Raw genomic sequence first — 16,197 nt, 5'->3', positions numbered from 1 at the left:
ATGAAAAGTACAGTACACTTCTATAAGAAAAAAAAATTCAACTTGCTATCTGCTTTATTTTCAGTCCTGCAACATTAAAAAAAAATGAATTTTTTTGCGAAAGCTGGATTGCAAAATTTATTAAACCGATCTTAATGAAATTTACAGTGTTGTTTTACTATATCATAAAGTTTTTCTGGGTAAAATATGAAGGTCCTAAGTGTAGCGTAAATGGTTGAAAAACGTAAAATGCGAATACTTGTTTTTGTATGGTATTTTTCGCAATGATTGCTATTTTGAAACAAGGGTGACTATTTTTTAAATTTAATTACGCAACTTTTATGTCAGTACAACTTTTCTCAGAAATAAATAGTTTTAAAGTTATAATCAAAAAACCAATAAAAAATCGAATTTTTCCTTCATATTTTGACATTTGGATTATTTTTTAAACAATGTTCCGGACCATTTTGAGTGGGAGGATAACTCAAATATTATTATTTGAGTTATTTTCAAGCAATTTCTGCAAAAACATTTGAGTCACCTCTCAACGTCCATCTCAAAACAGATGCGCCCTGGACTATAATACAGTAAAACCTGTCAGTAACGGCCACTAAAAATGAAGGAACTTGGCCGGTATTTCCAGTTTTTGTAGTCCCCAAATACATAAAAAATAATTGGAACTTTGTTTATTTTGTTAATAAAAGCAAATATAATTCTATACATAAACGGAAACTACTAAAACTACTTTAATATCCTAATATAAAACAAAACTAGGTAGGTACATACTATACTACGGAATAAACAGATTGATGTTAAGCTTTTTTAAAGAATTTTTCAACTCCCTTTTATTTTTTTATATCCTTTAATCATTTGAGTTTTTACACCATATTTTTCTGCCAACTTTTGTGAATTTAAATCATACTTATAAATAGTGACAAACGTTTTTCTTTTACAACGCTTTTACGATATTTTATTATAGGATTTTAAGAACCTTGTGACCACCGACCCGATGCAGGTTATTTAATCTCCTGTTTAGGTAGATACAATAGGTCCTAATAGTACTGCGAATTTCCATCAACAAATAGACAAAATTATTTTGACCGACATTCACATTCAATTTTTATAAAATGGGCTTTAAAAATATTTAACTAATTTTTCAAAGTTTCATCAGTTCTTCATAGCATTTCTTCGAGGGCTATTAATTATTATGGCATAAGAGAATAGGCGCGTTTGCTTGACTTTGCGAATGGACTGATACTGAAAACGGCGTTTTGCGTGTTGCTATTAATTTGCTGTCCCACATGCAACGACAAGTTTAGACTTGCAAAAAGTACTCGATAAATGTACTCGTATAATAAACGCGGGTACCAGGTATTTTATCCATACGCTACGGGTACGAGAACCGAGTACTTTATTGAAAATGTACTCGGGTACTGAGTACCCAAAATGTACTTAGAGTACAAAATTCGGGTACTTGTACCCGGGTATTGCCCAGCTCTGGGTGGTACCCACCCCAGGGTAAAATTCCAAGTTGGCGCACCATGTAACTTTTATTTCTTGATGTATCCTCTAACTACTCAACAATTTTCATGAAAATCGATGGAGGTTCAACAAAATCGGAGGTGAAAACCTCCGATTTTGTGTGACTGCACTAATTAATTTTGACTTTTTTGTCCTAAGAATCAAGGTCAAATATGATTAGGCAAATGAGACCATAGTTTTCACAGTAATATCATTAATCTCTTGAATATAGAAATTGCTCATGATGCCAAAATGTTCTTGTATGATGTACAGCTGTTAGCCCAGTCGGGATACCATTTGACCTTGCATTAGAAGCTGCCCCAAATTTTATTTTTCCAATCTTTAGTGGGGATCAATAGTAGTATAAATTTTAAATCTCGACTGAATTTGACCGTTGCGTTAGCCGCCATCTTGATTTTAAACGAGAACCGTTTTTGCTCAATATCTCCGCCATTTTCAACTTTTCGACAAAAAATATACAAACTGAAATTGTTGAAATTGCGATTTTCTATAATTTCGTTTATTATAATTTTTTCGTGCGGTCCATATTTTCCGAGTTATGGGGAAAAACAGTGACAGTTAAAGCATAATTATTGATTTATTGAATTATCTCGTTTATTCTTACTTTTACAACAAATTTTAACCTATACAAAAATGAAGAAAATTAAATTTTGTACAATTTTGATCTCTTTCATTTTTTTGATAAAATCAATATTTAAGGTAGTACTTATGCGGTAAAGGCGCGAGCGTAAGACCCGATTGATTTTAAAGCAATTGTTTTTGTTTAATATATTCCCCATTTTCAACTTTTCGACAAAAAATGTAAGGCCTGAAATTGTTGCAATTACGATTTACTACAATTTTTCGAGAGAACCTGTGGCGGGTCTAAGGGGGGATGGGAAAATTCCCCCAACGGGGTCCAAAATTAAAAAAAAATTGTTGAAATATTAAAATATTCAACAAATTCGACAAATTCAACCAATAAAACCCGCTAGTTAATAAAATTGAGTGAACTTAATGCATATAAGTTATTATTTATGTCTTATATGTACTTAGTTTGGTTGGTGTTTTATTGGAAGTTTCAAAAATTGTATAAAATATAATTCCTTTATTTTTGTTTATGTACAATTATGTCGTAAAGTTAATACTAAATGAGACAATTCAATAATTATGCTTCCCCTCCGCTTCCACTATTTTCCTCCTCAACTCGGAGAATATTGATCGCATAAAAAAATTGTGGAAAAGAAATTGTAGGAAATTGCGTTTCCAACAATTTTAGTTCCTACCGTTTTTGTCGAAAAGTTGAAAATGGCGGAGATATTAAGCAACAACGGTTCTCCTTTAAAATCAATATGGCGGCTAATGCAACCGCGGAATTCAGTCGAGATTTTAAATTTACACTACTATTGATCTCCTCTAAAGGATAGAATTATAAAATTTGGGGCAGCTCGGAAAAAAGATTCAATTCAGTAATTATGCTCCCCCCACCACTTTTTACTATTTTCCCACTTAACTCGGAAAATATCAACCGCATGAAAAAAATTGTTAAAAAGAAATTGTAGGAAATCATATTTGGAACAATTTAAGTTGAAAATGGCGTAAATATTAAACAAAAACAATTGCTACAAAATCAATCAGGGCCCGGATTACGTACACTCGATACGCATCGTATCCGCCATGTTTTCCCATAGCGCCTTACGGGAAAACATGGCGGATACGATTCGTATCGAGTGTTCGTAATCCCTATGCAGGTCTTACGCTCGCGCCATTATCGCATACATACTACCTTAAATATTAACTTTAGCAAAAAAATTAATAAAACTAAAATTGTGTAAAATTCGTATAGGAACATTTTTGTCGTAAAAGTAACAATAAACGAGATAATTCAATAATTATGCTCTATTTATATATAACTGTCACTATTTTCCGCTATAACTCGGAAAATATCGATGGCACGAAAAAATTGTAAAAATAGAAATGATAGAAAATGACATTTTCAACAATTTTGGTTGTTATACTTTTTGCCGAAAAGTTGAAAATGGCGGCTAACGCAACGGCGGAATTCAGTCGAGATTTTAAATTTACACTACTATTGACCCCCCCTAAAGATTAAAAAAATAAAATTTGGGGCAGCTCCTAATGCAAGGTAAGGCCTGTTATTCGTCTAACCCGATTGGACTATGTGACCATTGAATAGTTTACACTCTTTAATATACAGTGGCCAATTTTTTGAATTTTTACTTCGTTTAAACGCTCCTTTTACGTCAAAGTGACGTTAAAAGTTGGGGACCCAGAATAGTTTGATGAAAATTAAAAAATCAATATAAAATTACTCTATTTTACAAAATGTAACCAAATGGAAATTATAGAAAGAAGTTTTCTTGAATAAAATTGAGTTAAAATTATTGAGTTTGGCAATTGCTTTTGGTTTTGTGCGTCATTCAAATGTATAGGCATTTTGGACGCGTTTAATCGCTTTTTATTATAAACTGCGCGTCATAGAAAACGGGCACCCTAAAAAATGGGTCATTTTTGATGTCGCGTATCTCCTAAACCTGTTGTCCGATTTAAATGATTTTTTGAATATGTTATAGCCCTATTCTTTGTCAATATCTTTGTAATCATATTTTTGCAAAACAGGTAAATTTTCATTGTATACCGGGTGTACGAATCAAACTGTGTTTTTTTCTCAAAGTTCTCAACACCCTGTGGATTATTCTAGCATTTATAAAATACTGAAATTAAAATTCAACTATAGCCTCAGGTTTTCTTAACATTCTGTTTTTTGATTCATTCGCTTATGTTGGATAATACAAAAGTTATGTACTTTAACAACTAGCCATGTTCTTCATCAGTACAGGGTGTTATAAGTCTAAAGTGTTTTAGGGACTAAATAAGTTCGACAAACTTTAAGGGGTAATTCTGAATTAAAAATAATGACAGTTTGCTTTATAATCATATATCCGCAAAAGCTTCGTTTCCGAGATACGGGATGTTAAATTTTTTCTTACAAACTGATGATTTATTTATTGCTTTAAAACCGGTTGAGATATGCAAATGAAATTTGGTAGGTTTTAAGAGATGGTTATTGCGCATTTTTTGACATTCAACTAAGAATTTTATATTCACTGTTGGAGCGCATACGGGTAATATGACCGATCATATTATTCGTATGTACGCCAATGGTGAATAAAAAATTCTTAATTGTATATCAAAAAATGTTCAAAAATTACGTCTTAAAACCCACCAAATTTCATTTGCATATCTCAACCGGTTTTAGGGCAATAAATAAATCGTCAGTTTTTAAGAAAAAATTCAACATCCTGTATGTCGGAAACGAAGCATTTGCGGACATATGTTTATAAAGCAACCGCTCATTATGTTTTCATGCAGAATTATCCCTTAAAGTTTGTCGTACTTCTTTAGAAACACCCTGTACTGATAAAGAGCATGCCTAGTTGTTAAAGTACATAACTTTTGTATTATCCATCACAAATTAATGAATCAAAAAACAGAATGTTAAGAAAACCTGAGGCTATAGTTGGGTTTTAATTTCAGTATTTTATAAATGCTAGAATATGCCACAGGGTGTTGCGAACTTTGAGAAAAAAACACAGTTTGATTCGTACACCCAGTATATAATAAAAATTTACCTGTTTTGCAAAAATATTAATACAGTGATATTGACAAAGAATAGGGCTATAACATATTCAAAAAATCAGTTAAATCGGACAACAGGTTTAGGAGATACGCGACATCAAAAATGACCCATTTTTTAGGGTGCCCGTTATCTATGGCGCGCAGTTTATTTTTCAATACGCGCGAAATTTTTGACAAGCAATTTGACATTTAGTCAATCTGTACTAAATTGCGATTTTAAAGTATTACAATATAAAAATGAAGGTGTAAAATACTTAGTGACCACGACTGTACATGGTCAGTTGACATGTTTATAGTTTTCTAATAATGACATACTTGAGTGATTATTTCATTCATAGGAGATTCTGACCAATAGAAAGCTACAGAAATCTGAATTAAATCGATAATTTTTGATAATCTCCCGTCGTTAAGTATATTACGTCAGATGCCCTTCGTTGCTACGAAAAAATACATTCAGTGACATTAATGACAATTAATGTTTTAAAAATTATAAAAGTGATGACTTTCAATCGTCAAATATTTATAAAAACTGTGTGTTTAATGGTACTTACATAAATAAATTACAATAAAATTTTGGTTTTGAACAGTTTTATTCATGAAATAATCGCAACAAATTGCACTCGACCTCTGAAATTAATATAGAATTTTTGCTCTCGTGACACTTTGACATAATTTCACTTCGGCTCGTGAAATTAAAACTGTCAAATTGTCACTCGGGAAAAATTCAATAATTTCAGAGCTCTTGTGCAATTACTACTGATAATTTATGTTACAGATACATCAAAACAACTGCAAATGCAACAGTTGACCACCTGCATAAGTATCTCGCAATGCGTCTTACACTTGATTTAGATTCACAGTTGTCAACTACACACAATTTACTAAATTTTTGCATTTACATATCTCCGGCCACAGGCCAGTATGTGCAGTTAAATGGCAACCAGACTCTTGGTCAGGTAAGTCAAATAATATCAATTATTTTAAATTTCTGTTATAGTCCGGGAACTGAAGCTTTTCACCTCGCAATTTTTACAGAATGGACCGATTTGCTTGAAAATTTGAGAAAAAGTAGTAGATAGTCCAAGGATTAAAACCTATATGATGCCGAAAGGCGCTTTTACCATGGGGGTGGTTGCCACCCCATCCCGGGGGTGGAAATTTTTTATTATATTTTGACCGCAAAAGTTGATAAAAACATTCATTCTAAGCAAAAAATGTTCTATACATTTTTTTGATAAAATGAATAGTTTTCGATTTATTCTCTATCGAAAGTGTTAGTTTTATATCGAAAAAATAAGTGTTTTTCAATAATATATTAATTTATGATTCACTCAATTTTTGCCGTACGAAAAATTTTCTTAAACCAATTTCTTGGGAATTAAATAACCTACAATTTCATATTTAAACATTTTTTCTTATCTCTGATGCTAATGTTTCTATTCTGAAGAAATCAACATTTTTACCAAACTACAAAAACTCGTTATTCGCTTTTAACCCCAGTTTTTTAAAAAATAATCTTTCTAAGCCAGTCAAACTTCTAGAATCTATTAATAATACATAAATCAAGAAGAATGAATAAGGCCAATGACTAAAAACACCGCTAACTTACATTATTATGCTTCCAATTGGATTTCTCCTTTTTTTTTTTCTAAAAAATATGTTGATTTTTTAACCGTAACTTTTCTATTTTTTATCGTAGAAAGTTTGACAAAAAATAATTTTGTAGGTTTTTATAAGGACTATAAGACTGTTAATATTAATTATATTTAAAATCCACAGTCGCAAAAAGAGGTGACTTTGAAAGGGTTGGTAAAGGTGGTTTTTGCATGTTATTACAAGTTTTAATTATCCATAGCTCACTAAATTTTTGCTGTAGTAAAAATTTTTGCAAACCAGTTTCTTGAGAATTAAATAAGCTACAATTTCATATTTAAATATTTTTTCGTATCTCTGATTCTAATCTTTCTATTCTGAAGAAAAAGCCATTTTTTTCCAAACTACAAAAATTCGTTATTCGCTTCTAACTCCATTTTTTTACAACTAATCATTCTAAGCCGGTCAAACTTCTAGAGCCTATTAATAATATAAAAATAAAGAAGACCAAATAAGGTTAATGACTAATTTTAATAAGGGTGGTGATTAGGAGGTTGCTTCGGATCACTTTTTCGCTGAAAAAAGTAGGGATTAACATTCTTTTCAATATGCGTCACTTAATTTTTGAGCTAAAGACTTTCTTTTTATTTCTGGAGGTAGATATTTTCAAATGCTTTAAATTAGTTTGAACAAGTTATCCTCGAAAAATGCATAGTTTTGTCGTCTTTTGACTTTGAAACTACAGTATTTAGCATTTGACGAAGAAGAGCTAACACTTAATAATGTATAGCTCGATTACTATTGGTCTTAAAAAAAAATTAAAAGAAACGGTTTTGTTTATTGTTTCAAGAGGTACATTTTTGTTAAGTAAAGTTGTTTTGATAAAACGAAAACTTTTGGAGTTATTAGCCGAAATCTTATTAACAACATTGATTTTTTCGATATAAAACTAACACTTTCGATAGCGAATAAATGGAAAACTATTAATTTTATCAAAAAAATATATAGAACGTTTTTTGCTTAGAATGAATGTTTTTACTAACTTTTGCGGTCAAAATATAATAAAAAATTTCCACCCCCGAGATGGGGTGACAACCACCCCCATGGTAAAAGCGCCTTTCAGCATCATATAGATTTTGATCCTTGGACTATCCACTACTTATTCTCAAATTTTCAAGCAAATGGATCCATTCTGTAAAAATTGCGAGGTTTTGTCCTATTCTAAGCTTCATTACTTGGACTATTACTCTTTAATAGTTACAGTGGAACCCCGATAAGTCGGCCCCCGATAACCCGGAAGTCCGGCTAACCCGGACCGATTTTCATCAGATAAACATTTTGATTTTCAGTACCTAGGTATTTTGTATTTTGACAATGACACCCATTCTGGGCGTCGAAATGTTAATAAAATTATTTTTTCAATTTAACAGGGTTTTATTTCCCATCAAAATAGTTAATTATCAGATAAACATTTCAACAATAAAAATGTATGTATGTAATATAATATTTGAGAGATAATGTGTATTTGTGTAATTTGAACTATACAATAGTAAAAATGACTCATGGCACAAGCCGGCAGAAACAACAGGCATCTGTCTGTAGTAATCCTTTATTTTTATTTCAAACTGTGTTAGCATTGTTTAAGAAAGACTATTAAAAAAATTCGTTTTTAATCAATGGTCTTAGTTTTCACTGTTCATAATACATAATAACAAAACATCGTTCCGATTGTGACTGTATGAATACAGTACATATTGTATTGTTCGCTTCCGTTTGCTTAGGTTTGTGTTTGCGTGTTTTTAGTAATTTAGATGTGTAGGTACTGTGCATATTTATATGTATATATTTCATGTTATTTCAATTCTAACGGAGTTTATCTGTAAGTATACCGTATTTTATTAATTTTTACCATATTCTCCGGCTAACCCGGATTTTCAATAACCCGGATCGGCCGCGGTCCCGATTAATCCGAGTTATCGAGGTTCCACTGTATTTATGCACCACGGGCATTAAGTAGATGTTTATGCTTGAGGGCGACTGTCTAAGTGGGCGCTCCCAACGAGGCGCCGAACTTAGTAGGCGAACGACGCACCCCTAATTTGAGCTTAGAAATCGAAAAAGCGACCATGATGGGTGAATGATAAATTTTTATCATTCTTTATGTCTCTGACTGAATTTAAAGTTTATTTTGATCTAGAGTTGGTCGAACATGTTCAAAAACTCTTAGTTTTTCATTCCTGTAACTTATTAAAATAAACATTATACAGCGTGTCTACTTAAGTTGGAAACATATGGGAAACTTTTTTGTTATTCATTTTACAAAGAAAAGTTATTCTTTATAAAAAGTTCTGCATGCTCTAAAACCTAAGATTCAATCATCAGATATCAAATTTTGTCAATATTATACGAGGTATGTCAAAAAATATAAACTTCGTTCAAGAGTAAAGTACCTTTATTTCTCTCAATATCGAAAATTCTTATTATGAAAAGTTGTTTGGAAATAAAAACTAAGATCAAATATGCAATTAGGTAGATGCTTCTAATTAGAAAAAAATATTTTCCAAATTTTTCTCAAATTTATTGATACTAACTTATTTTTATTTATTACACATACGATAACTCTTTTATTATTACTTTTACGAAAAAAAGGTATTCTTTATAAGAAGCTCTGTATGTCCTAAGACTGAAGATGCAACCATCAAATATCACATTTTATTAATTTTATACGAGGTATGTCAAAAAATATGAATTTCACTCGAGAGTAAAGTACCTTTATTTTTCACAATATTGAAAACGGTTATTAAAAAAGTTGTTTAGAATTAAAAACTATGTTTCAATATGCAATTACATCCTTCTAATTGAAATATTGTGAAATATAAAGGTACTATAATCTTGAGCTAATTTCATATTTTTTGACACACCTCATATAAAATTAATAAAAGTTGATATATCATGGTTGTGTCTTAGATTTTAGACCATGCAAAGCTTTTTATGAAGAATAATATTTTTTCGTAAAATGAATAATAAACGAGTTATCATATTTGTAATAATTAAAAACGATGTTGGGTAGGTATCCATAAATTTGAGAAAAAATTTTTATTTATTTTTTTTTTCAATTAGAAGCATGTAATTGTATATTTTATCTTAGTTTTTAATTCCAAACAACTTTTTATCATAAGAATTTTCGATATTGAGAGAAATAAAGGTACTTTACCCTTGACTGAAATTCATATTTTTTGACATACCTCGTATAATATTAAGACAATTTGACATATGATGATTGAATCTTAGGTTTTGAGGCATGCAGAACTTTTTATAAAGAATAACTTTTTTTCGTAAAATTAATAACAAAAAAGTTTCCCATATGTTTCCAACTTAAGTAGAAGTTTTCAGGGACTTTCGGCCCTCGGTAATAAGGTAATCTTTTATTCTGCGTTTAAATTTTTCAAAAATACTTATTAGTTTTCTCAGGATTCGAAAAAAACGAATCCCATTTAAATAGTTTTGGAGCCGAAAGTTTGCGTCTATTCCCTTAATGTCAAAGGTGCATACAATCTTTTATGTCATACTAGTTTGTTATTGTATTCACAATCTAAAAAAAAAATAAATTTGGAAAATTTATCATAGTAGAGTAGGCAATATCATAGTTAGGATAATGATGTCAAACATAAATAAGCATTTGCTGCAATTCAAACATAAAAAGTGAAAATGCAGGAAAGTTTTGAAATTCCCGAAGAAATCACAAAAAAAGCAGAAAAGGCAACACAAAACTTGCTACCAAAGAAATCGAGAGATGCGTGCTACAAAGAATTCGAAAAATTACTGATCTGTATGGCAGAAAACTATGTAGAACATAACGAGCGATCCACAATTATTGGGATCAAAGCTAGCCGTGCAAAAAATTACGTATGTCTTGTTTTAATCTGAATTTATATCATTGGTTTATCAATTAATGTTGATTAACATTATAAAACATAAAAATTTTTAACACAGAACTTTAATCAAAAATAAAAAGAATTAACAAAATTATAAGTAACAATAATAAATAAAATCAAACAAGATGCTGTATATGTCCACCACCAACATCTCTACATAACCTAACCTTTCTTGTTAAGTTGACGTACACTGCAAAGTTGACGTAAACTGGAAAGTATATCTGAATTAAGAATAGACATGCACTGTATAGCTATCTCTGTCGTTCAGAGCCACCTATGGTGACAATAATTTTGGATCACACGTTATTAATGGAACTGTGCTGCTTAGATACTTTGGCGATGTCGCTGAAACGTTTTTTCTGAGTTCCTTATGATTCAAATATTCAATGGTATTTAAAGAAAACTTTAATGGTAAATAAGAATATTAACATCCCTAATTACCATAAATTAAGCGAATATTTGAAACAAGGGTCAAAAGGATGCCAGTCAAATTAGTCGTAAAGTTCTGTCTAGAGGAGATGTTTTAAAATTTATCCATGAAGCACCGAACGAGTCGTTTTTAATCAACAAATTTGCATTAATATTTGGTGTATTTGGTGGATATCGACGGCAAGAACTGATGAATATGCTAATTACGTAGAAGATAGAAAATCAGTTTTTGTGGTAAATGTACAGATACAAAAACCGACAAAAGGCGCGTTTTTGCTATTATTGACGAAGACAAAATGAACAGTTAGAAGCTAATAAGAGATTAAATGTCTTTACAACCACATAGTTGTTAAAAAAAATCTGACCTATGAAGGTCACTGTACTACACAGCCAGTTGGAAAAATACATTTGGAAAAATTCTCATCATCAAAAATATCGGGTTTGAACGATCCTGACAAGTATACAGGTCATGATCTGCGTCAAGCATTGGCATGGCAGACTCTGGGAGTCAATATGTCAACGTCGAAACAGCATTATGGATGGAAGAGTACGTCAGTTGCTGAAGGATATAGAGAGGGTAGTATGTCTTCAAAAGATTATGTTTCAGGGATGTTGGCAGGGATACCTTTTGGATCCGGCTTTTCCTTACATAAACTTGATAGACTTGATTTGGATCCACTTCCCGTCCTTCATTCTGGCTACACGACCCGCCCAATTCCACTTCAACCATGCTATTCGCTCTATGACATCTCTGAAGCCAGGGCCCAGAGCACGCCAAATAGAATTCTATTTTGCTGACGTCACAAAATAGAATTTCATAATGGGAGAATCGACGGTTGCTAGGCAACGTGACGTCACTAAAATAGAATTCTATTTGGCGTGCTCCCACAGCTGTCCTTCTGATTTCCTCGTTTCTAACCCTGTCTCTGAGAGTCAGTCCAAGTAGTGACCGTTCCATTCTTCTTTGGGCCACTCTAAGTTTGGTTGCTGTGGCCTGGCTTAACGATAGTGCTTCCCAATGACTGGAAGCACACATTGGTCAAACGTCTTCTTTTTCTTCAAGCCCATGTTCACATGATTTGTAGATCTAAAACAGGCATTCGACAGAGTACGATTGAAGGACGTGCTCACTATCCTTGGAAAGAAAAACATAGGTCAGAGGTATAGAAACATAATCAAAGAGCTCAATAGATCCAACAAAACACGAATAAAAACCACACACGGGCTCACGGAAGAAATCAAAATCAATGTCGGCATTAGACAAGGGGACATCCTCAGTCCATGCCTATTTAATTTAATAATGGAGGAAGTTATACGTAGTGTTAACAAACAAAATGAATCAGGGATACAAAATGGGTAACCGAACCATGAGAATACTTTGCTACGCAGATGATGCAATCTTAATAGCCGAAAACGAAGATGACTTACAACGCCTACTACAAAAATTTAAAATAACCGCCGAAAAGTATAACCTGACACTATCCACAGAGAAAACCCAATCGATGGTAATATCCAAGAACCCAATTAGATGTAAATTAGTAGTGGACGACCATATAATCGAACAGGTAATGGATTGTAGATACTTGGGTGTAGAAATATCTAGCGGCAGGCATCTGTGACAAGAAACAAAACAGCAGGCAACTAAAGCAGCGAAAATATCTGGATTCCTGAGGGATATAATCTGGCGGAATAAATATATGAGCAATGAAAGCAAAGTCCGCATTTATAAGACATGTGTTAGACCCGTACTGACATACGCAGATGAGACAAGAGCCGAGACAACAAAGACCAAACAAATAATGAGAACAACAGAGATGAAAACCCTAAGATCCATAAGAGGTATTACACTCAGAGATAGAATACGAAACGAAGACACATTGAGAGAGCTAGGTGTTCAAGACGCAGTGAGATGGACAAGAGCACGACGACGCATGTGGAGATATCACGTAGATCGGATGGATCCTGAACGTATGGCGCAATGGGCGAAGACACAGAAGCCCAACACCAAGCGACCCATATGAAGACCCAAAAAACGATGGTACGAGAGCTGGAGCTCCGGATCGCAGCAGAGACTGTAACAGAAGAAACAGGACATAGTCCTATTACAAGAAGAAGAGAAAAAGAAGTCTTCTTTTTCAGATAATTTAGCATGTTGCTCTTGAAGATGTCTGCTAGAGCTCCATATGCGGCCTTATTGTCCCTGGCAATTTGGATTTCATGCCCTAAGTATTTATATTTATGGACTATTTTAGTGCAGTCACTGAAGGTTTTCGCCTCCGATTTCGTTGAACCTCCATTGATTTTCATGAAAATTGGTGAGTAGTTAGAGATTACCTCAAGGAACAAAGGTGACATAATGCCAACTTGCGCTTTTATCCTGGGGGGTCGATTCCACCCCTTCTCGGGAATGAAAATTATTTTATTAAAAATAATACCATAAATCGATAGAGGGTCAAATTCTAAGCAAAATTTGTTATATAAAGTTATTAAAATAAATCAAAACTTTTTGAGTTATTAAACATCAAAGATTTTAATTTTTCGTGAGAAAAATCCATGTTTTTAACTGATTTTTCGTAACTCAAAAACTATAAGTTTTTACAAAAAAGTTCTAATTACCAAAATTGAAGCTAATAAAAAACGAAATAAACTACTCGCTTAAAAAACTAAACTAATGGTAATTGAAAGTGAGTTAGGGGTAATTGAATGTATATTTTTTTAGACGAGTACTCAAATCTAAGTATTCAAGCTTAAATAACGGGAAAACGATGCATTTTATAAAATATACGTGCAATGCACTTATCAAAGTACTTCGGAATACCTATCAAATGAGCTCCAGTAGAAGTTAATAGCATCAAAATTAAGCAAGTTATGATGAAAATAAGAGAGCCCTTTCGAATTTTTTAGGAAAAAGTCAAAAATAAAGCATACGCCATTTCCACAAAAATTAAAATTTATAGTAATCCTTACTAGAATTTCTTTATAGTAATATAAGTAATGATTTCAATAATTTTGACCGGTTTAGAATGCATATTTTTGAAAAAAAGATATAATTTAAGAAAATCAGAATTTTTAAAATTATTGTAATTTTCATATTTTCTTTTGATAATAACTCCAAAAATACTTAATATACGTAAAAAATGTTATATAACCAAATTTTAGTTTTTTCTGTACCAAATATTTCACCGTTTTTACTATTTCCCTAGAGTAAAAAATAACCGAGATAGAAACGTTTTAAACTTAAATTTTGCTGCGACAACCATGTAACCGGGACTATTTTAAAAGCACACAGTAGCGATCAACAGGTAGCAACAAACGCGGTCCAAGATTGCGAAAGTTCTGCGAACTTTCAAAAGTGAGGCAACAGTGCGTCGGAAATTCGACAATGACAGTGACGTTTATACTATCAAAAACAATAATGTTTATACACATAGGCGCGAAATGTTGCTAAGTCAGTGACGTTCGATTTCCTGTTATAAAAAAATCGATTTTTAGTAGTTCCAATGTGACACAAAATCTAGGCACGGAATAAAAAAGTTTATTTGAAGAAAGTGTATTTTTTTTGTCTTTCTTAATGGCGGTACAGGTTCCTTTTTTCAATATTTAATTTAGTTATAGAGTAATTTCTACATACTAACATATTTCTGAAATTGGGCTCTGTACCGCCATTCTTTATTATATTACGAATATGTGTGCCAAATATCTCGACAAAATATTCAAAATTAGAGCCGCAATCTTGGAACGCGTTTGTTGCTACCTGTTGATCGCTACTGTTTGTTTTATTTTTAAAAAAGTAAGAGGTTTAAAAGGATAAATTCGACTTGGTTTATTATCCCTTGAAATTAGCTTTCAAATGGTTTTTAGGTGAACCTGGTATCGTAAAAATTGACGGAGTTATTAAAAAAAACAACACCATTTTTTGGAAAAATTTTTTAAAGATAAATTTTGAAAAATTTTTGGTGCATAAACTTTTAACGCTATGAACTTGTTCGGGGACTCATTTGATAGATATTTTTAAGTACTTTGAAAAATATTTAATTAATACTTTATGTTATAAAATGCATAATTTTCCCGTTATTTAAGATTAAATATTTGGATTTGGGTACTCGCCAAAAAAAAATATACATTCAATTACCTATAACTCACTTTAAATTAACATTAAAATATTTTTTTAGTAACGAGTTTATTTAGTTTTTTATTAGCTTCAATTTTGGTAATAACTGTTTTCTAAAAACTTACACTTTTTGAGTTATTTATGAAAAATCGATTAAAAACATGGATTTTTCTCACGAAAAATTAAAATCTTTGATGTTTAATAACTCAAAAAGGTTTGATTTATTTTAATAACTTTATATAACAAATTTTACTTAGAATTTGTCCCTCTATCGATTTATGGTATTATTTTTAATAAAATAATTTTTAACTCCGAGAAGGGGTGGCATCCACCCCCAGGGTAAAAGCGCAAGTCGGCATCATGTCACCTTTGTTCCGTGAGGTATTCTCTAACTACTCACCAATTTTCATGAAAATGGAGGTTCAACGAAATCGGAGGTAATAGCTCATATCCACCTTCAGTGACTCCACTAATTTGGTTGAAGTCGACTTTTGGATTTTCGCTTGGTACCAGGTTTGTCAAGTATTGTGCTTGCCATAAAGTATACTATTATGTAGTTGGTAGCTAAGCAGTAAAAACACAATAGTTGAACAATAGTATGTCATACTAGTCATACAATAGTACGACTAGTATGACATAAAAATATTTAAGCTTTTGTACACTAATTTAATTTTTATGTTTAATATTTTTCAGGTCAATGACAAATATTGGAAGGTGAATAAACCCTTGGAGATGTTCTATTCATGGAAAAAAACATAGGGAATGGGTAAGGGGCCAAAAAAGGCTCCCTAAAAGGGTGAGCGAGGATTTTTTGAAGAAGGTGTATTTACTCAATGGAAAGATAGCAAAATGGTCTGAATTGTATAAAATTAGCTATGCAAATTATGATCGTTTGTGGTCATTTTAATATAATGTAAGCTTGTATATAGGCTGTAGTATTACATTAAAGAAATTAATAATTAAGATGAA

At 31.9% G+C, this 16,197-nt stretch overlaps 1 protein-coding gene across 1 annotated transcript in view; it reads left to right on the top strand.

Moving 5' to 3' along the window:
- LOC126881559 (E3 ubiquitin-protein ligase RING1) overlaps positions 1 to 16,197 on the top strand; it is a 40,400-nt gene extending 24,203 nt beyond the window's left edge. Inside the window, exons 4-5 of the mRNA XM_050645886.1 lie at positions 5,936 to 6,116; positions 15,922 to 16,197. Of these exons, the coding sequence (XP_050501843.1) occupies positions 5,936 to 6,116; positions 15,922 to 15,987 (247 nt within the window). The 3' untranslated portion in view covers positions 15,988 to 16,197. The remainder of the gene's footprint in view (positions 1 to 5,935; positions 6,117 to 15,921) is intronic.

Source organism: Diabrotica virgifera, chromosome 3 (assembly GCF_917563875.1).
Source record: "Diabrotica virgifera virgifera chromosome 3, PGI_DIABVI_V3a".
NCBI classification, from domain to species: domain Eukaryota; kingdom Metazoa; phylum Arthropoda; class Insecta; order Coleoptera; family Chrysomelidae; genus Diabrotica; species Diabrotica virgifera.
Note: the sequence above shows the minus strand (reverse complement) of the source record. Positions and strands in the feature narration are given on the sequence as shown.